Here is a 22,309-nt window from a genome sequence, read left to right on the forward strand (position 1 = left end):
CCAGAATCCTTCAGTTAGAGATGGTGGACTCTCCTCCTACACAGCTAAATGTGCAAAGCTAAAACATTTTGGTGCAGTTTAACCCAGGACCAAGTGTAAAGAAACTTGACAAAACAATTCCATCTATTAGCAGGAAGGTTCTTCCATCATTACAACTTAAATTATTTCACTATCTGTTTACTCAGTTCAACTTCATCCTGAGGAAAACTTATAACCCTCACACACCGCTTAGTGACAAGGAAAAAAAGGTGACACAATCGAATGAATTAAAAGTTTAATTCTGAACCATTTTTATAACCGCATTTTCTCTTGAAGCATTGTATCACAGCAGGTTACAACAACTTTGGGATAAAAGGCAACTGGTAAACTGTCCAAAACAAGGTTCCAAATAACACCTCTTACTGACTTACCTACCCATACATATCCCAAATAAAGTTTTTGATCAAAAACGTGAAATAGATCCACCTGCTTATTTTAAGCATATTAAAAAGGAAACTAATTGGACCATTTCTATTTGTCTATTTTATACAAAAAGGCTACACAATGTTACACTTTATCAGATTACAATTAGAGTGATTATGAATTAGTGTTTCTACACCATTACTCGATTCTTAAAAATTAGAAATTGCTGTAGCAGTATTCACTATAACTTAACACTACAAGAGACTTAAAAAACTAACAGTTACCGCAAAAAAAAAAAAAAAAAAAGCTACTTCAAAGCAAGCAAAGTCAGTACCATTACAGATATTTAAAAAAAAAAAAATTTAACAAGCAAGGCTAGAGTTTGATAAATTCCATCTTGTGATCCATTCTTGTGCATTCTTCACTTCTTGAGTCACTCCCAAAATCCATTTGTATTGTAACTCCTCGACCAAAAAGGACCAGAACAAAAAGTTTACTTCAATTGTTCCCATAGGAAACTCAGCTTGGTTAGTGTGTCAGGCACTTTCTGAGATACCAGCCCACCCCTCGAGCCCTCTCAGCAACTCTACAGGCCAATCACAATGCAAGTTCAGACAATACAGCTGTATAAAGAGAGAAAGGCTGCTATTAATGTTTAAAACAGCAAATGTTACTCATCTGAGTATTAAGTTGCAAAAGCTGTGGCAAAAAACATTAAAGTTAATAACTTCCACACATGACCACCTAACAACCAGAAATCTGAGAACATTCAAATGTTCCAAGACATCTTTCAAAGTACGTATCTTTTTTTGTGGCAGATTTACAAATAGGCCTAAACCACTCCCACCCTACCAACCAAGTCTTTCTGAAGTTCTGTAGGCAGAGTAAAAGTATTTTACCCAAACTGGCTTGTTTAACTTCTTACCTAAAGGATGATTTACAGGTCAGTATCAAACCAGGCCAGCTGATTGCTGTCACCCGGGGGCAGCCCATCCATGAGGTCCTGGGCATGCCCCAGATCTGGCAGCCCGTCAACTGGATAGTCAGCACCGGGGTGGTGGCCACCCATCTCATGCTCCATCATGGGGTCCATCCCCAAGGCGTCCTGGCCGTACCCACCGGAGTGAAAAGAACGATAGCTGGGATCTGGGAGTTGGGGCAGCGACACGGTGGGTGAGGGGGGAGAGAGAGAGTGAAGACATGACGTGAGCACAGTTAGGGGGAATCCCAGGATAGCCAACATGTCAGAAAGCATTCCTTCTAACCTCTTCACCTGCTTGCTTTCTTAAGCTGAGTCACTCCCAGTGTCAGGCCACACAAGGAGCCACACGGCCTGTTTCCACCAAAGGCAGACCAGCAGGTTCCAGTTCTGGACGTCTGGCCTTTCCCTGGGCAGAGACCGGCTGCTGAGCAGTGGCAACAGCTGTGTGTTGGTTATAAAGTCTAGGCGATACCCACAGAAGTACTAAGAAAACGTGCCAGTTTCCTATTAAACCTTTGCATGTTTTTATCCAAAGGCTTAACATTTATATACCTGTCCAGGTAAGAAGCTTATGAGCTTTAAGTGTTTATTAACTAGGAAAAAAACAGTTAAGATTATAAGTTTAAGATAAACAGTATATACCCAAATTTGAATTACTTAGATTTTCAGAGTTTTCTGAAAAGCTATGTAAATACGCATCCCAGATCTGAGTCTAGAATTGTAGACACAGGTATTATATAAGGGTTCTCTGAACAAAAAATGGAATAGAAAGCCAGGCAACTTGTAACACGGTACTGCAGAAGTCTGGCAGCAGTGACACACATTTATTGGCATGATCCAGTGCTTGCTTGGTGTGTGGCTCAGGATTCCCTGTGCACCAATAAAGATATTACTGCTGACTCTAGAATTTAAGAACTGCCTTTAATTGCTACCACTACTTTCCTGCCAACAGGTCCTCCCAAGACAAGCAAAACAGCTCTTCTGACAAAGCTCTGGACCTTTAGCTTGATCTGGAGATAATCAAGAAATATGAGATACATACCATCCTGGCGATATCCAAGAGGTTCTCCCTGGGCACCAATATCAAGTCCAAGATCAGCAGTCTAGATGAACAGGTACAGGCAAGGAAGCAAAATGGAAATTCTCAACTCAAAAGATACTCTCTGATATTTTGAAAACATACTTATTTTCAGATTACAAAAGGAATAAAGGACTCAAACATTGTAGAACTACTTACAAAGTGCAGAATTTCTTCAAAATACAGATGTACACAATCACAGAAATACTTTGTAATTTATTCTTTCTGCAAATATGTATTACCAAGTACTTTTAGGTGCTAGAGATATAACAGGAAACAAAACAGGTGTTTTGTTTCTACCCCCAATAGGAGTTGCTGACAGAATGTGTTATGAAAGATCCCCAGAGCCTGCACAACTACAAGAACTTAGTTGCCATTAACTGTGTGGAACAGGTCTGGAGAAAGGGCTGGGTGAGGATGTTCAGAGCTCAAGTTGGAACGGTTGAGATTATCTATTAAACATGCAATTAATATATTACTAATATTACTGTTTAGCAGTTTGCTTCTTTTTCCCTAACAATATATAGCCTCTCTCTTTATAATCTACCTTATGATTATGTACAATAACTGTATCAACTTTCAGGGTGGTTTGACTATTTCAATTTGTATCAAGGACAAATACTGAACAGATTAATAGAAATTCAAGTAGAAAAGTAGGGGAAAAACAGTATTTTTTTAAAAAACTGATAAACTGACCTCCAACTAACAGCTTTTAATCGACTGCCCCTTTCCTCACAACATTTTGAAAAGTGTTTTTTAATCTGTTAACTTTTTCATCTGCCTGCCTTACAAATTCTAACTTGTTTGTTCTAAACAAGCTGTATAAAGCTGTAGTTTTTCCTTACAGCAGTTGCTAAGATAGTGTAAAGAATGAATATTCAAGCCAAGGACATATGAATGTGCACTGAGTCATTTGAGAGGAAACCACAAACTGCCTTGGTGCTCTAGAGAACCATCAAATAAACGTGCTCACACTGCCTACCTCATTCCAAGCCATTGGCTCTGTTCTGAAGAGAGAACTGGTCAGCTCAACTGAAAGCCGTTTCTTATAATCCTGTGGCTTGTCCTCAGACATTCGGAACAAAACAGCAGCTGCATATGTTGCTGGGAGAGGAAGGAAGAAAGGTCCTTGAGGAAGAGCTGGGGCTTCGCTGTGCACAAGCTGAAGGCGCTGCCCCTCTCCCACTCACCCACGCCCTCATTCCGAGAGTGGAGTAGTTCTGTCAGCGGGGCTGTGGCCCCCTCGGCTTCAACAGCTTCTGCAGCCTCCTTGTCCTGAGCAAGCTCACAGAGGACCCCTGCGGCTACTCTCTGGATATTTTCAATAGGAGAATAAAGCAGCTGAGGAGAAAATGCACACGAAACCTCATCAAATCCAAAGGTAAAACATGGCAAGCACCCCACGGTGGCACAGACAGTCCCAGTCCACAGTGTCAGTGATGTCTGTACCACTTGTATTAAATAGGAGGCCTGCATTAAATCATACACTCTATGTTCTTGATGTCTGATGCTTGGCAGCAATGGCTTTCTGGAGCATTTTTAGCTACAAACCTCTTCTCCTGAGTATTATTCAAATTAAGATTTGGAAAACCCAGAGGTGACTAGGGGTTTGTGCTGCGGCAGCCCAGACCAGCTTTCATCCCTTCTAAGCCGAGCACACCGGAAAGCAGAGTGGAAAACCTCCTCCTCCTGAGGCTCTAGTCCCCGTGTTTCTCCTTCTAGACTGCCCGAGGAAGAGGAAGGGTATTTTCATCAATGTATTCAACTAAAAGGACATGACACATTTCCTATGTTTTGTACTTGACAAAAAGCATGAGCAGCATAGCCATTTTATAAATGGTGATAGGAGATGAAATATTATTACTATTTTGGCCCCTAATTTCCTTATACTTTGCTTATCTTTAAAATCCTGAAACTTTACTGACACACAGAATCTAGAACACCTCACTTAAAACTGACATACCTGCACAAACAATGGAATGGTATTTAGTCCTCTGATAACAATTCGGTTGTGAACGTCCCGAGCTAGGATGTGAAGGGCTCCAGTACAACCTTCAACTATTTCTTCCATGCGGACTCCCTCCTACCAAAAGAAATATCGTTAATAAATAGGGGATTGTGCTCTCTAAAGTATATATGCTTGAAAGGCTTTCTGTTCTGAGTAGTAGTCACTAGTTATTCACATTATAAATCCAAAGTTCCCCAGAATTTGCAAGTAAGTTCAGGAATGAAGATGGATCCACTAATTGAGTGTCACTTTGTGAAAGTGGCCTCTTGTCAGCACTCATTCCAAACAGCACCTCCAAAACTGCGCACAGCCAAGTACAGCTTCAATGTACCTCTGACTCCCAAAGATCACTCTCTTCCCAACAAGGCACCCAGCACTCTGGGTAAAGGGAAGAAAGGAGACACAAAGATGGCAAAGTAATGTGCAAACACTGTCAGTGTTTCCCTTCAGGTACTCCCTCAATTTTTGTAAACCTATGTGTATTTCGTGAAAATTTAGCAGAGTTTTACCACCTACTGCTAAAAGTCTACTGAGTTGGCAGGAGAAAATCCACTCACCTCCTCCAAGACTTTTCAACTGATAGCCTATATGGGATAACGAAGTTAGCTTTTGCAAAACGTAACTACAGTCTGCTTTCCCTCTTTCTGAGTTTTAAAAAAGGTTATAACTTTGCTACTGCTAAATTTGCAGCTTTTATACCCAACTTTACTTTTATTATGACACAAAAGCTCCTTTCTTCCCAGAGAAGAGATTTTAAAAGGTACCCTTTGCATTCTATTAAGCCACCTCATGGAGACCGGCCGATATCCAGAGTACTGAGTGGAGAAAGCCCAAGTGCCCTATGACTGCATCCTAATCACAACTAGCGACATCTCAAGATCTATTCTGTAAAGTCTTGTTCTCTAACCTGATCAAGTAAGAGACTCTGAGTCTTAAAACACATGCTGGGGAATCATAAGTATCTTTACTTAATTATGAAGCTACTTTTAAGACTGAAAACTTGACATCAACGCTTCAGACTTAAAAACAAAAATTTCAGGCTAAGATTACAAGTAAAGATCCCTGAAATACTACCACTTATTCTTGTTGATATTCTTATAAGTCCATGGAAATAGTTTAAACCACTCTTGGAAGAGACAGTAAAAGATGTGTTAAATATTTATAGTTATCTACAAACAATAAATGCCGGAATCTTCCTACACGGTTTGTGGAAACATAAATTGATACAACCATTGTGGAGAAGAGTATGGAGATTCATTTTAAAAATATGAATATTACTACTGTTATGACCCAGCAATCCCACTACTGGCCATATACCCTGAAAAAACCGTAATTCAAAAGGACACTTGTATCCCAAAGTTCATAGAAGCACTATTTACAACAGCCAGGACATGCAAGCAACCTAGATGTCCATCAATAGATGAATGGATAAAACAGCTGTGGTAGACATATACGGTGAAATATGAGCCTTAAAAAGGAACGAAACTGAATCAGTTGTAGTGAGGTGGATGAACCTAGAGTCTGTCATACAGAGTGAAAGAAGTCAGAAAGAGAAAAACATCGTATATTAATGCATATATTGAATCTAGATGATGAATGTATGTGCAAGGCAAGAACAGAGGTAGAGAAGAACTGGTGGACCTAACGGGAAGGAGAAGGTGGGATGAATGGAGAAAGCAGCACTGACGTATATATGCTACCTAGTGGGTAAAACAGCTAACTAGTGGGAAGACGCCTGAATACCCCAGGGAGCTCAGCCTGAGGGGTTGGGGTGGGGGGGCTCAAGAGGGAGGGGATGTAGGTAAACTCATAGCTGACCCATGCTACTGGACAGCAGAAATCACCAAAACATGGTACAGAAATTACACTCCCATTAAAAATAAATTTTTAACAATATATGTTTATAGGTAGAACTGCAGTGGGGGATAACAGGCTCCGAAATCAGACAGACTTGGATTCAAATTAATGCCTCTGCTACTTTGGACAGAGGTGAACCTTTTGTATGGACAAGATGAGACCCCATAGCAGTAAATCACACCCCACACTCCCTTTGTCAGACTGAGGCGGCAGCGATGTGAAGGATATGTCAAGGGAGCTATCAACAGGGGCCATATTACTCCTTTCATTCTCCGCAGCCACAGAGACATGGTGGTTCTTTAAGCCAATAGCAAGCAGCCCTTCAGGAAGCTGGAGAATGGAGGAAGCCAATGACCGAAGTAGTTCAGCAGCCTATGGATTTACGCATTCCTTTTAAAAGGCCAGGGGTCACCACTAAGATTTACCTACCACAAACTGCTGCTGTGTTCCACCCATAGATGTACGACGCTGGGTATCCTGATGTGCACGAACCAGCAACTGAACTAGTCGTGGAATGGCACCCTGCTCACGCAAAGGTGCGTGATTTGCTGGACAAAGGGCAAGATTTCGAATCAATCCAACAGTAGCCTGCAGATAAGAAGAGAGTAAAGAACTGGCATACAACAAAATCATGTTCTTAGTCTAAAATGCCTAGCACACTAAATCTATCACTATCACCTGGAAGTAAAACTGACGACACTAACACTTCAAACCCCTACCCTCATCCCACCCATATTTCCTGGGTACAGCTCCTTATCAGCCAGCCCCTAGCGCCAAGACAGGCTGCTAGTAATAGTCAGAAGTCGTCTGTTTTCAATTCTGCAACCTTCAACTTTGACAGTTTACCTTGATCAGAGGCCAGTGGGATGGTGGATGTAGGAGTTTAACCACCACAGGTAGTCCGTAGTGAAGGCGAACAGCGTTCTGGGCCATCTCAGCCTCCTGGTGCCGGCTGGTCAGATGACGAAGGGCACAGATGGCAGGCTCAGTGATGTCTTCCCTGTCCCCAGCACGGAGGACCGTGCGCACAAGGGCCTCTATGCCACCCACTTGGCACACCATCATCTTGTTCTTATAATTATTGCAAGTGAGATTAGAAAGAATTCCAGCTGCACAGGTGACCACATTGATATCATCTGAGCCTAGAAGCTGAACAAGAGTCCCAAGAAGACCTTCCATCCCTTCCTGTGGAGATGAAAACGGACGCTAAGTACATATTCAGTTTGACACTTACCAGTAAGGCACCAGTCTACTCTGAATGTACCTGTTTAGTTGCAGCATCTGAAAGATTCCTTAGAGTCCAAAGGCAGTTCTGAACAAGGCGCTGACTTGGATCTGTCAGGTGAAGTCCTAAAGCTTGCATTCCACCTAAAAAGAGTAAAAAGCATCTAAGGTGATGATGGCCATTAGCTCACAATTCCTATCAGTACTAAGTGTGTACTTTAGTCTCAGAGGGTATCCTTCTTTGTTGCCAAAGCTTATCCCCTCCATCTAAGTCCTTTATTTTCTTTCATTTTCTGGAATGCTGCTCAGTTGCCCTCTCTTTTCTAATTCACCTCAGCTAGTGACAACTTGTTTTATGTCTCTATTGTTTCTTCCCTGTGTGGAAAGGCCTTCACTATCTCCAGTCTCCCTGTAGGTAATACTCCTATTACTTATTTCCTTTCATCCAGTCATTTCAAGAATATTTAATACCAGGCCCTGTTTTGCATTGGAGCTATATCAGGGAGGCAAACGGTCTAGAAGTCATACCTTCATAGAGCTTGTGGTCTAGCTGGAAGCACAAAATAAACAAATATACTATTAGAAAGCTAAAACTATATGTCAAATGGTGTTAAGTGTACAAACAACAAAGACAAAGGAGGGGGCTACAGTTTAAAGTAGGGTAACCAGGATACCTGACTGTGAAGGTGCCATCCGAGCAAATCCCTGAAGGAGTTCATGTAAACTCACAGGGTGGAAACACAGTCTAAAAAGGCAGCACCAGAATGCTTACTCTTGGGGCTGTATTAAAGGCAAAAGATGCTCTTCAAAGATTCACAACCTCCTCTTGTTTAGGACCCTAATGAAGGACATTTACACTGCAGAGGAGTCTAAATGGAAGCTCAATTCCCCACACGCTGGCTAGCTGAACCTCACCATCTCTCTCTCACTGAAATCACTTCTAAATGCAGTGGGATATACTTTCTGTTGTCTCCTTGTTTATCTTTTCAGATCTGTTTTATTTCCTCAATTAGGTTAGGTCAGCCATGCAATGCTGTGCATGCTAAGTCACTTCAGCTGTGTCCCTTTGCAACCCTATCAACTGTAGCCCACCAGGCTCCTCTATCCATGGAATTCCCCAGGCAAGAATACTGGAGTAGGTTGCCATTTCCTTCTTCAGGGGATCGTCCCCACTCAGGAATCGAACCTGTGTCTCTTGTCTCCTGCATTGGCAGGCAGGTTCGTTACCCAAATGCAGTGGGATATACCCTTGTCTCCTTGTTTATCTTTTCAGGTCTGTTTTATTTCCTCAATTAGATTGGGTCAACTTGCTGTAATTCTCACGCACCTTGTACTTTTCCTTCACAGCACTTTTCACAGCTATAATGGAGCCCACCACTCAGACCAGACCCTCCCTATCTGGTGCCTTCCTCATAGCAGCTCCAGCTGCTAACAGAGTGCACAGGGCTGACGCTCAGTAGTTTCAAAACGACTTGGTTCCTGTCTCCCTTCTAGAACCATCAACTCTCAGAGAATGGATCTTAATTCCAGATGCCTTTCAGAACAGCCTGCAGAGACTTAAACACACACACATTCTGACTGAGCATGCCCAGGGTGAAGATGGCTTTGAGACACCCCAATGACTTCCCTACAGCCCTTACCCACATCCACTAAGAAAGGAACTCCCTAATCTCTATCCCTACCCAGTCTTTCCTAGCATTCCAGAAGCAAACATTTCCAGCTACCTACTGACCTTTTAGTCACTTCACAGATATCAATTCCCTAAATAACATTCATCCTTTGCTACATATTTTTAATATCAAATGATTTCATTCCTAAAAGCCTGTAACACATTCCAGCAGCCTGGTCTGCTTGCCTTTGGTCAAACTGTCACATGAAGCTAATATTAATATTCCAAACACCTCACTGTGATGCTGTAGCCAACAACAACTTCTCATTATAAGATAAAGACTGAACTCTTTAGCATAACCTTCAGGAACCCTTTAGGATTTGGACTTCATCTTAAATTGACCTAAGCACTCAACACCTGTGTTTCCAAAGCTGCAATAAAGCATGAGTAAACATCATCCAGGGACCTAGAAAGTCCGGCACAACACAGGCCTGCCTGGCTCTGGCCCATCACCCTCATCCTGAGCTATTCATCCCACTACTCACTAGGTTCTAGTTACACAGACTTCCTCTTCAGCACCTGGAATGCAACGCTTTCTTTCCTACCTTTAGGACCATCTGGCTTGCACTTAATCCTATACTTCTCATATAGATGAAGCCCTCTCATTCTGTGATTTCATTTAACATCCCCCTCTCAGAGAAGGACATTCCCGCCCCATTAACTCTGCAACACTATTTGCTGTTCATTTCTCTCATGACACTCATTCCAATTTGTAATCACCCCATCATTTTGCAGATTTCTGTCTCCTTCACCAGCCTGTAAGAATAAATACGGGGACCATACCTATTTTGTTGCCCACTGCATACCAGCTTGAAACACAGGGGCTGAATATTTTCAGAATAAACAAATGAGCATCAGAATAACCTCGGAAATTTTTTTAAATTATTTTAATTGGAGGCTAATTAACTACAATATTGTAGTGGTTTTCACCATATACTGACATGAATCAGCCATGGGTGTACATGTGCTCCCCATCCTGAAACCCCTCCCACCTCCCTCCCCAATGGGAAACTTCTTATAATCGAGATTCCTAGGCCTCCAGTCCCAGGCATTTCCAGCTATTACTGACTCTCTTGTCACTTCAATACTCAAGGAATTCTGATTAAGTGAGTCTAAAAATCTGTATTTTTTTTTTAAACAAACATTTCAGGTGTTTCTGGAATAGCTGTTTTCAAGCCTATTATCAGCCATCGTTTTTGGTAATATGATCTCTGCCTGAACTAGGCTTGAACAGCACCAAAGAACATGTCAAGAACACATCCTTTGTCTGAATGCAACTTTGGCTTCAAACTGAATACAACCGTCTACTTTCAGCCTGTGAAGGTCAGTTTGATCACCCTTTTCCTAAGAAAGACAATCTAATGAGAACTACATGTGCTGCACGCATGAGAACTCAGAATAGCCAAGTACACTTACCAGCTTCTACAATAGCCGGCTTGTTACTGGAGCACACAGACAGCACCTTCAGCACTCTGCTTGTGGTCCACAGTAGTTTCTCATAAGTGTAGGTCCTCATTATATTCACTAGAGCTTGAGGTCCACCACTAGCCAGAATGATGAGCTAGAAAGATGTGTATGTATTGTTAATCATGGAATCTTGATCAAATGCCCGAGAAAAGCCTTTATTACCAACTGATTTTATCATATAAGAATTTCAGCAGCTTAGTGACATAAATGTATACCTGGTCATCATTAACTAGACCCCCAGGCTGGGGTCATATTTAAGCCCTGCTTCTACAAAATTTCACTCACGTTCATGTACCTCAGTCCTCCCCAAAATATATAAATTCTGGCCCAGTATTATTCTTCCCACACTGATCATAGTAAAAGGAAAAAAAAAAAAAAACAAAATCCATGTTGTTGTGAACAATAATGCCCAGATATGAAAGTTATGTCACGGCTGATTTGTTGCATGGAAATCTGAACCAAAATGGGCACTTATTAATAAAAACTCCTAATATATGCTTTAGCTCTTTGCCTTTCCTCATCATATCCACCTCAAAGAGAGACAGCATTAAATATTTATCCCCACCTTTCCTTCCCTGCATACCCCACCTCCTGAGTCTACCCCGATTTCCAAAGACAAATCTTTTCACTGCATGCTTCTGCTAAGAACTGTTTCCCATTATTCTTTTAACATGTTCCACTAAGCCCTGCAGGATCTGCCCTATCTCAACAGTCTTATCTCAAACCCTTTCTCTTCCTTACTCTCTGTATTTCCTGAATTTCCAAATCTCACCTGTCCTCCCCTCCCTCAGGAGAACTGTCACAGATGCCATTTCCTCTCCCTAACCTTCATTCACCTTAGTCAATTCCTTCTTATCCATAACAGCTGTGAACTCATCCATCACTTTCTCCAAGAAATATGCATAAACCCTCAAAAAAGGGTCTGGTTCATTTACATGCTCTCATATAGCCCTTCTACTTCCTCCTACAACTTGAACTAAATAAATTAGCTTATTATTTCAGTGTCTCTCTTCCACCCAACAATGAAAGCTTTAAGAGCAGGTTGCATGCTATGTCCCTATCACCTAGTACAGTGTACACACCAACTCAAACAGTTAAACAGAGATGTCCAACTTCTCTGAGATACATACGGGGTATAAGGCATACAATAAATTTGCAAAAATCTACAGAAGGACATGACACTGGGGGTCTCCAAGGCTCCATGACAACCACATTCATAATAATTCTTTTACCTTGCTTTCTTGATTGCCGTAAGCTAAAATCTGAAGACAATCTGTTGTAATAGCCAAGAATTTAACATTTGTTTTGTTGAGCAAGGCAACCATTTTCTGCAGCCCGCCAGCTAAACGCACTGCCATTTTAGCTCCTTCCTGATGCAATAAAAGGTTGTGGAGAGTTGTAATGGCATAAAACAATACAGAATCCACTGGTGAACTGGGAAGAAGGAAAAAAGTCTCATCAGAAATGGTGTGATTGCACTCTTCTCCTCCTGAGCTTGGAGCATTCTGACCATGTTTTCTTACCCAAGCATCTTCACCAGGGCAGGAATGCCCCCAGATTTAAAGATGGCCAGCAAGCCCTCACGATGGTGGGAAAGATTGTGCAAGGTCCCAGCAGTACAGCGAGCTGTTTCCACGTCATTTGTGTTCTGCATGGTACGCACAATAGCAGACACCATCTGAGGAGAACGCATGATGGCGTGTCTGGAAGCTTCCTTTTTAGAAAGCTGATGGACCATAACTGCAGCCTTATTAACCACCACCTATAATATACAGGAATTAAGAAACATTAGTTTTCAGTTTTCAAATACTGATGTAACATAGACATTTTAAGACTACTTCCTTGAGAGTTTCCTTCAAAGCAGATTAAAAAGTTGGCCATGTCTCTACTTACCTGGTCTTCATCATTCAGCAGTTTTGTCAATTCAGGGATTGCACGTGTGGCAAGTTCCGCATCATCTTGGTAGTTAATTAAGTTTACAACGGCATGTTTCAGCATCTGTGATGGTTCAGCCAGACGCTGGACATTAGTGGGATGAGCGGCATCAAACTGTGTAGATGGGATCTGCATGCCCTCATCTAGCGTCTCAGGGAACATAGCAGCTCTCACCCTCTGAGCTCGAGTCATTGCGTACTGTCCATCGATATCTGGAAAAGGTGAATTCAACAGTCAAATCTCCATAAGCTCAGCATTAACCCCTAACCCCAACAGTCAAGCTGATGCTGCCATCACTCCCTTTTCTTGACCACACTGTTCTACTTAAGCTGTTGTATGCTAACTTTTATAAGAGTAACTATGCAGTTCTCAAAACTGCACTCTAGCTTTGAGTAAGGTAATAATATTCTTACCAGCTACTTGTTCTTGAGTGAAGGACTGAGAAAACCCCTGTTCCCACTCATACAGGACTTGGGTGGTATCCACATCCTCTTCCTCAGGATTGCCTTTACCGCTCAGAGAAGGAGCTGTGGTAGTGGCACCAGAATGGATTCCAGAGTCCAGGTAAGACTGCTGCTGCCAGTGACTGACAGCTGCTTTTCTGTCTGGCTCCATGGCCATGTCCAGCTCCATCAAATCAGCTATTAAAAAAAAAAAAATCAAACAGCATCAATATTACTACCAGGAAAATGTTATCTTAATTTGAAAATAAAAATCTGTGATATTACCCACTGAAATCTTTTCAGAAATAAAGTCTGAAAGACAGCGAAGGATAACAGAATGATGGCCAGGATCAGCTCAGGGATGAAAAATCTATACTCTTAGGAGACCACCTAACAGTTACTCACTGAATCAGTGAAGAATGGTACTGCATCCAGGCTCCAGAAGCAGTCATCCAGACTAGATTCCTGCTGGTGGCTTGTTTGCTATTTCATCAAGCCATTAGGAGAAGTGGGCAGAAAATGGAGCAAAAGGTAGCCTGACAAGTAAGCAGGGAGAGAGGAAAGCAGGGGAATCTGAGCCAGACTGGGTTAATGGCAACGAAGCAGAGCCCCAATTTCAGTAACTAAAGACTACAATACAAACCTTGGGTAGCCATTGTCCACGCAAGATTTTCAAAAAGGTAGTATGGTGTACTTCAGCGACCCTAAAAGAGTTAATCAAAGTCATTAGTATTTAAAATTTTTGATTTTAATACTTATAAGTCACTAGGATAGTCTGTCAAACATCACGGACTACATCCACAAAAAGCCCCAAATCCTCTTTTACCATGTGATACAGTGAAACAGACCTTATGATCTCCTCTAAATACTTCAATCACAGCTCTATCACTGCCAGACTTTTAAGTTTTCACTTAAACCTAATCAGCACCTCTTAGTATAAAGCCAGGGGAAAAAGACTATTCAAAATCAACCCTTCTTTGGGTTTCAAAAGTCCTTTCCTTTCCCCTTTTAACTTCTTTCACTAAAAAAATCATAGGTCTTCTTTTGACAACAGAGGCCCAATGGGATTTTTAAAATACCAAATTTCACTGAACAAGTCAACTGTTAAAACTGTCTTCAGATATTACAATGCCATCTAAAATATCATCATAAACAGGTATGGTGACTGGATCAGAACAGATTTCAGATGGTTTACTAAGAAGTAACATTACTTTTCAAATTAGTCTGTAACACAAAATTAGAAGCATCATTTTTAAAACTTTTCTAAGTTCAAATTTATAGCAACAATTTATTATAAATACAAGTATTACTGTCTGGAATACTTTAATCAATATAAAAATCATTCACATATATATTAAAAATCTTAGCATCTAATTTTATGTCTCCATTTTGGCTTTTTTGTGTAATATTCAGGAAAATGCTGAATTACGCAGCTATTTGCAAATGAGACCAGTTTAAGAGCTCATGGTCTCCAGATATTCCTAACAAAATTTCCTTCATTACAAAGTCTGTCCCTTAACAAGTTCACTTTGTACTACAAATTAAATATTAGATGTAAATTACCAATATGGACTAGATATTTAAATGTGAACTGTGTTTTTCATAAAACAATGTACAAAGAAGTTTAAATGTGTTTAATGCAGTTGGAAACTGTACTTTAAAGTCCTATTTTCAAAAAAAATAAAAAATAAAAAAATAAAGTCCTATTTTCTGTCCTATGTAAAGGAAGTATGTGTTGATTATCCTGGAATTGCTCTTCCAAAACTGGATTTTTATAACCACAAAGATTACTTGACACCTAAAGGTGACAAGAATTGTGGATACAATTGTTTTTATCATCCACAGTAGAAACAATTGACAGTTTACTTAGAAGGCAAAATGAAGGTCAGAAAGTAACAAAGTTATTCCTGTCAATAAGAAACCTATATTTTAAAATCAAGTACTAAGCAGGATTATGTGTTCCATGTTTCCATTCAGTAGGATGGGACTGGGGTGTAGAAACTTGCATTTTTAATGAACACTCTAGTATGCAGAAAGCAATCTGTAAACCACACGGTAAGAAATATAATGACGGAAGAAACCTAGGTTCTTTGTCCACTTATGGCTGTATTTTAGCTCCTTATCTTTTGCCTATCTTTGAGACTGGTTATTTAACCCTTTCTTTCCCACCCCTTGGAAAAAATGGGTTCCCCGTTCCCCGTTCCAGCTAGAGAAGGGGACTTATATGTTCCACACTGAGCTCCTCCTCTGGCCAATGCCACAGGGCTCAGAAACCAACTACTCAAATCTCCAGTTGCCACAGTTTAAGAAGTGCTTTGATATATCTGGCATTAAGAAAAAAAAATAAACATTTTATAGTGGTTTTTTTCTTGATACAAAAGCAAAACATATTAGCCATGTTACTGGGTAAATGTATGTGGGCTGACCTAGTAACCTGACCATGATTTACAATGTCATTATGGAAAAGACATTTTCATGTCTTTGTTCCAAACTTACAATATGTAAGTTTGTATGTTGGGGACTTCTTAATACAATTTTTTTCTAGCACTTTCAAACTTACACACCATTATGCAACACACATAAAAATTATTTTTACTCTTTATGGCAACCCTCTAGTGTGGGAGGCCAAGTGTCAATCAGAAAGTAGAGAAGTAAAAAGTAGTAATGAAAATGAGTATATACATAAGCAGCAGTATATACTAACTCACCCTCACACTATTCTTCAGACAAATCTAGATTTATCTAAAATCTGAGAATCAATTTACTAAACAACTGAATATACTGACCAGAAAACTAGGGCAGAATCTTGCCTCAACAAAAAGCTTTCCTTATTCTTCCTCTAGGCAGAGCTTTCAGCCAAGGGGTTGGCTTGCCTTCACTACACCCTGCCAATCATTAAGGGCCTAGAGTGCCTCATCAACTAAGGCTTACCAAAGACTTCAGGAAAAAAGACTCCAGAGAAACAGAATGTTAAAATTGAGGTAAAGTGGGGAGGGAAACAATGTTTCACTTTATTACCCTCATAAAGAGAATAAGTAAGAATGAAAAGTTGAGGGAGAACATATACATGTCCCTTTGCTGTCCACATGAAACTGTCACGACATTGTTAATAGGCTATATTCAAATATAAAATTTAAAAGAATTTTTTAAGTTCAGTAAAAAACAAATTGTGAAAAACTCCTAGAGCATAAAGGAAAAATACACAGAATATAAGGAAAGAAGCAAGAGAATCAACTTGGGATCAAGGCTCAACTGACATGCACTTCAAAAAGAAATATGAGAAAATGGGGAAAAGCCCACTGTGTACCGATCAAGATAAAGGGAGTATGATGCTTTTCAAAAAAAAAAAAAAAAAGGAAGTACTAAATGTTCCTAGATGCAAGTGACCTCTAACTACAGACTACATTTAGAATGCTTCATTTCCTGCCAGCTTTATCACCACCAAGAGTGCTCTGACAAACAAAGAGGGTGCCAGGGGATCATCAACTTACCCAGTCTAATGGTGCAGTGGACGCATGCATCCTTTTTTAAATTCTTCTCTTTTTGCTTAACATATGCTCTTTTTCTAATGATACACTTTATAAAGAACATCTCAAAATTCATCTTATATCTAGTACATATAATTTCAATCTAAGGATAAAGTTCATTCTGAACCATACCTCATTCAAAGTATTAACTATTGACTTAGTAATTCAGTGAATTACTTATGGATTCAATACTTCAATTGAATTTTTCCTTCAGTTTTTCTAGCAAGGGTACCTAAACATGCTAGGTTTTTCTTTTTTCTATTATGAAGATTTTCAAATATGCACTAAGGCAGACACAACTTTATACTGCACACAACACCTATACTTAACAACTGTTAGTATCATGCCATACTGGTGTCTTCCTACAGAATGATTTTAAAGCAAATTACATACATCAGTACTTTATAAAGCTATAAAAAAACAAGGATATTTTCTTATATATCACATTACAAAAGATTAGCCTTAAAGCTTAACTTCAAAATGATGGTTGGAGGCTCTACTTCACCTTCTGTACAAAAAGTGGTCCTCAGTCAAAACCTACAATGGAAATTTTAACACAATATAGATTTCATCTCAATAAAAAATTATCTTGATTACCTTGAATTTCAAAAAGTTTGAGTACTACTTACTTAAAGGAACTTTGCTACATAAAAATAAAACATTATAGAATCAGTTTATACTAAATTACTGGCAGTTCATGCTAACAATTCACTTCTCCAATAATCTAGTAAGAAAGTTGATAAACTTTTCATATATTTTCAGGGATTTAAAAAATATAGTTTGTAGTAAAGTCTAATTTTGTAAATCTAAAAGCACATACATATGCATTCTTATTAACTGTCACCAATACCCTGCCATTTAAAAATTTATAGTCTCCTCAAATCTTCCTGTTTAAGCACTTTTTATTCAATGCTAAAATGTTTAAATCCCAACTTACGCTAGTTTCCCTTCTGCTTTTACTCTCAGAAGTGGGGGGTGGTGGTGGTGGTAGTGGTGGTGGGTCCATCCATCCACCCATCCTGGGGGTGTGTGTGTGTGTGGGTACATGCGTGCATGCATGTTAAAAAACTTAACATTTAATGAGACTTTCACTCCTTCCTCTAAAACACCTACATTATTGTCAGGGTAAAAAATCCCTATTAGAAATCTGAACTGTGGCGAGGGGAAATCAGGATATTCCTGATCATTTTCCTGTCTTCTCTATCTCAGCCATAAATTAATACATGTGTGTGCGAAGTCACTTTAGTTGTGTCCAACTCTTTGTGACCGCATGGACGGTAGCCCACCAGGCTCCTCTGTCCATGGGATTCTCCAGGCAAGAACACTGGAGTGGGCTGCCATTTCCTCCTCCAGGGGAGGTTCCCGACCCAGGGATCAGTTGTGCGGCTCCTGCACTGCACGTGGGTCTTTACCGCTGAGCCACCAAGGAAGCCAAATAGTATTTTTCTTTGGTGTTCCTATAATAATGACATTTTGTTATATTTGGTTTTCTATTAAATTTACTATTAGGTATTTTTAACAAAAATAGAAAAGTCAGTTCCTTTTGTTGTAGACTCTTATTAAATATTATCCACACTTTATCGTAAGTCTATACTATAACCACACCTCCAGATTCTCGAATATTTAGTTTGTGTTTCCTATTTACCTTGCTATTCAAACAAAGTTGAAAAAATGTCTTTGCATATCAATTCATTCTCTTATTTTCATTTCCCTTCCACCTAAGGATTGCTTCAACTACTGGATTAAATAAGAACTTTTAAGTTTTAAACTTTCTATACATAGCTCAAAAATACTGATGCAGCATAAACTGATAGTCACCAAAGAAGGCACTGTACTAGTGACCAGCTTACCGCAAGGGCCTACCAAGCACCGGCTGCTTTCTCAGACAACTTTTAATAGCTACATCCCCCTGCCCTACAAGTTCTAAATTCTGAGAAGATTAAAAATAAATGCTTCATTTCCCTCCCTACATGTAGCCATTTGTCTTGCTAGACTTTTATGTTCTTTTGCATTTTTATGCACACATGTGCATGTTATTTCTGTTCTTTTGCATTTTTATACACTACATGCGTATGTTATGTGTAAGAAGTCACTGGGATAATCATTGATATAGGAAGTTAAACCAACTATGTGTGTCTGAGAATATGAATTTACTACTTAAAACAATTCAATTATGGCTTTTATCCTTTACATGTATATGTTGTTAGTCTCAATGACGACTAACTTCACACAGAATCTTTGGTCAGTAACAATCCTAATACAGTCCTGATCCTCTAGGGGAAAAAAAGAATGTTTTTCAAGACAATTTTTCACTTTATCTACTCTAAGAACAAATTACTACATAAAGTAGAAACTTTTTCTCTAGCTTATACTAAAATATAAGCTACCAAAAAGACTGATTTTTTCAGTTTTGTTTTTAATTTCATTTTTATTAATTTTATCTCAATTTTATTTCTGTTTTTGAATTAAAAATTTTTTTTATTATACTTGATTTAAAATATGTTCATTTCAGGCATGCGGTTTCAGATTCTTTTCCATTATAGGTTACAAGATACTGAATATAGTTATACTATACAGTAAATTCTTATTGTTTATCTATTTTATATACAGCAGTGTATATATATGTTAATCTCATTATTTCTAACTATTCCCTCCCTCTCCCCTTTCCCCTTTGGTAACCAGTTTTCTTTTCTATGCCTGTCAGTCTGCTTCTGTTTTATAAATAAGTTGATTTGTATCATTTTTTTAGATTCCACATATAAATGATAATCATTTTTCTTTAACTTACTTAGTATGATAATCTCTAAATCCATCCATGTAGCAGCAAATGACATTATTTCATTCTTTTTTATGGTTAAGTAGTCCATGGGGTCGCTAGGAGTTGGACACAACTGAGCGACTTCATTTTCACTTTTCACTTTCATGCACTGGAGAAGGAAATGGCATCCTAAACCAGTGTTCTTGCCTGGAGGATCTCAGGGATGGGGGAGCCTGGTGGGCTGACGGCTATGGGGACGCACAGAGTCGGACACGACTGAAGCGACTCAGCAGCAGCAGCGGCAGCTCACTGTGTGTGAGTGTGTCTGTCAGTGGACACTTCCATGTCTTGACTGTTGTGCAGAGTGCTGCTGCCAACACTGGTGTGCATTCAAGATGGATATTTTAAAATACAGCTATTTCAAAATGCATACAGAATAGCCTTTACCTACAATAATACATTTTATAATTTCCAAGTATAATTTTATGCAAGTTAAAATAACTGTTTATGTAGTAAAAGTATAAAGAATATACACCATTTTCTTAATACCCAGGGGTAAAAGGAATAGGAAAGGAAAGGATATTAAAAATGGCTTCAACTCATTAGCAGTGTGTGTGTGTTTAATCAAACAGCAAAATTACATCTGTTAATCTGGGTAGTGAGTTCATCGTATTTACTATATTACTCTCTACACTTTACATGGCAAAAATAACTAAATAAAACAAGAACAAGCTATACATCAGCATTTCAGATGATATGATTTAAACTCCAAATATGATTTAAAAATAAGACTACCTTTGTTTATAAACAGAGTCTCACAGACATAGAGAATGAACTTATGGTTACTAGAGGGAAGGATCCCGGGGGGGGAAGGGATAGGGAGTTTGGGGTGGATATGTACACACTGCTGTATTTAAAATGGATAGCTAACGAGGACCTAGTGCATAGCACAGCGAACTCTGCTCAATGTTATGTAGCAGCCTGGATGGGAGGGGACTTTAGGGAAGAATGGATACTTTTATGAATGGCTGAGTCCTTTTGCTGTTCACCTGAAACTGTCACAACATTGTTAATCAGCTGTACTCCAATATAAACCAAAACTTTTTTTAAAAAAAAGAATAACTTTGTATGTTAACCTTTTAAAATTCATTAAAATGGAATTACCAAAGATAGGCACAATAAAGGACAAAAACGATGAGGACCTAACAGAAGTAGAAGAGATTAAGAAGAGGTGGCAAGAATACACAGAAGACCTGTACAAAAAAGCTCTTAATGACCCAGATAATCAGGATGGTGCAGTCACTCACCTGGAGCCAGACATCCTAGAGTGTGAAATCAAGTGCACCTTATGAAGCATTGCTATGAACAAAGCTAGTGGAGGTGATGGAATTCCAGGTAAGCTATTCCAAATCCTAAAAGATGATGCTGTTAAAGTGCTGCACTCAATATGCCAGCAAATTTGGAAAACTAAGCAGTGGTCACAGAACTGGGAAAGGTCAGTTCTCATTCCAGTTTCCAAAGGAAAGCAATGTCAAAGAATGTTCAAACTATGGATAACTGTACTCATTTTACATGCTAGCAAGATTATGGTCAAAATCCTTCAGGCTAGGCTGCAGTAGTATGTGAACTAAAAATTTACAGATGTTCAAGCTAGATTTAGAAAAGGCAGAGGAACCAGAGATCAAACTGCCAACATCCAATGGATCATAGAAAAAGCAAGAGAATGCCAAAAAAAAAAAAAAAAAAAAATTCTGCTTCATTGACTATGCTAAAGCCTTTGACTGTGTGGATCAAAACAAACTGGAATATCCTTCAAGAGATGGGAATACCAGACCACCTTACCTGCCTCCTGAGAAAGCTGTATACAAGTCAAGAAGCAACAGTTAGAACTGGACATGGAACAAAAACTGGGAAAGGTGTACGTCAAGGCTGTATATTGTCACTGTTTATTTAACTTATATGCAGAATACATCATACGAAATGCTGGGCTGGATGACTCACAAGCTGGAATCAAGATTGCTGGGAGAAATGTCAACAACCTTAGATATGCAGATGATAACCACTTTAAAGGCAGGAACGAAGAGGAACTAAAGAGCCTCTTGATGAGGGTGAAAGAGGACAGTGAAAAAGCCTGCTTGAAACTCTAAATTCAAAAAACTAAGATAACAGCATCTGGTCCTGTCACTTCATGGCAAATAGATGGGGAAAAAGAGGAAACCGTGTCAGACCTAATTTTCTTGGGCTCCAGTATCACTGTGGACGGTGACTGCAGCCATGAAATTATAAGACACTCACTCCTTGGAGGGAAAGCTATGACAAACATAGTGCATTAAAAAGCAGAGAAATCACTTTGCCAACAAAGGTCCATAGTCAAAGCTATTTCCAGTAGGCATGTATGGATGTGAGAGCTGGACCATAAAGAAGGCTGAGTGCCAAAGAACTAATGCTTTAGAACTGTGGTGCTGGAGAAGACTCTTGAAGAGTCCCTTGGACTGCAAGGAGAACAGTCAATCCTAAAGCAAATCAACCCTGAATACTCATTGGATGCACTGGTGCTGAAGCTGAACCTCTAATACCTTGGCCACCTGATGTGGAAAGCCAACTCACTGAGAAAGACCCTGATGCTGGGAAAGACTGAGGGCAAGAGAAGAAGGGGGCAACAGAGGATGAGATAGTTGGATGGCATCACTGACATGAGTTTGAGCAAACTCAGGAAGATAGTGAAGGACAGGGGAGCCTGGCCTGCTGCAGTTAACCAGTATTTTATAGAAACTCTTGTTAAATCAGCTGAGCTTTACAAACTCAAGTCTCAAATATGAGGATAAGATAAGTATGTCCATCTACCTGCAAAGGTAGCTGTCACAAAAGCTAAACAAGGCTATAAGTTATTTTAAAAGGCTAGAGATTATAGGTATGTGTGAAATCTGTGGAAAAATCTGTTTGCATTACATCCTGAAAC

At 39.5% G+C, this 22,309-nt stretch overlaps 1 protein-coding gene across 4 annotated transcripts in view; it reads right to left on the reverse strand.

Moving 5' to 3' along the window:
• CTNNB1 (catenin beta 1) overlaps positions 1–22,309 on the reverse strand; it is a 47,086-nt gene that overhangs the window by 2,188 nt on the left and 22,589 nt on the right. For 2 of the 4 annotated variants that reach the window (XM_040246073.1, XM_040246074.1), the window contains exons 2-16: positions 13,709–13,769; positions 13,036–13,263; positions 12,581–12,834; positions 12,211–12,449; positions 11,920–12,121; positions 10,637–10,781; positions 7,592–7,695; positions 7,174–7,512; positions 6,757–6,915; positions 4,426–4,545; positions 3,653–3,803; positions 3,445–3,566; positions 2,427–2,487; positions 1,328–1,548; positions 267–1,025 (exon numbers count right to left, since the gene is read on the reverse strand). In XM_040246073.1, the coding sequence (XP_040102007.1) occupies positions 1,340–1,548; positions 2,427–2,487; positions 3,445–3,566; positions 3,653–3,803; positions 4,426–4,545; positions 6,757–6,915; positions 7,174–7,512; positions 7,592–7,695; positions 10,637–10,781; positions 11,920–12,121; positions 12,211–12,449; positions 12,581–12,834; positions 13,036–13,263; positions 13,709–13,721 (2,346 nt within the window). In that variant the 5' untranslated portion in view covers positions 13,722–13,769 and the 3' untranslated portion in view covers positions 267–1,025; positions 1,328–1,339. Of the gene's footprint in view, positions 1–266; positions 1,026–1,327; positions 1,549–2,426; positions 2,488–3,444; positions 3,567–3,652; positions 3,804–4,425; positions 4,546–6,756; positions 6,916–7,173; positions 7,513–7,591; positions 7,696–10,636; positions 10,782–11,919; positions 12,122–12,210; positions 12,450–12,580; positions 12,835–13,035; positions 13,264–13,708; positions 13,770–22,309 lie in introns of those variants that run through there. The other 2 variants (XM_040246076.1, XM_040246077.1) reach the window with 2 other exon arrangements.

The sequence above is a fragment of the Oryx dammah genome, unplaced genomic scaffold (genome assembly GCF_014754425.2).
Source record: "Oryx dammah isolate SB20612 unplaced genomic scaffold, SCBI_Odam_1.1 HiC_scaffold_9, whole genome shotgun sequence".
NCBI classification, from domain to species: Eukaryota; Metazoa; Chordata; class Mammalia; order Artiodactyla; family Bovidae; genus Oryx; species Oryx dammah.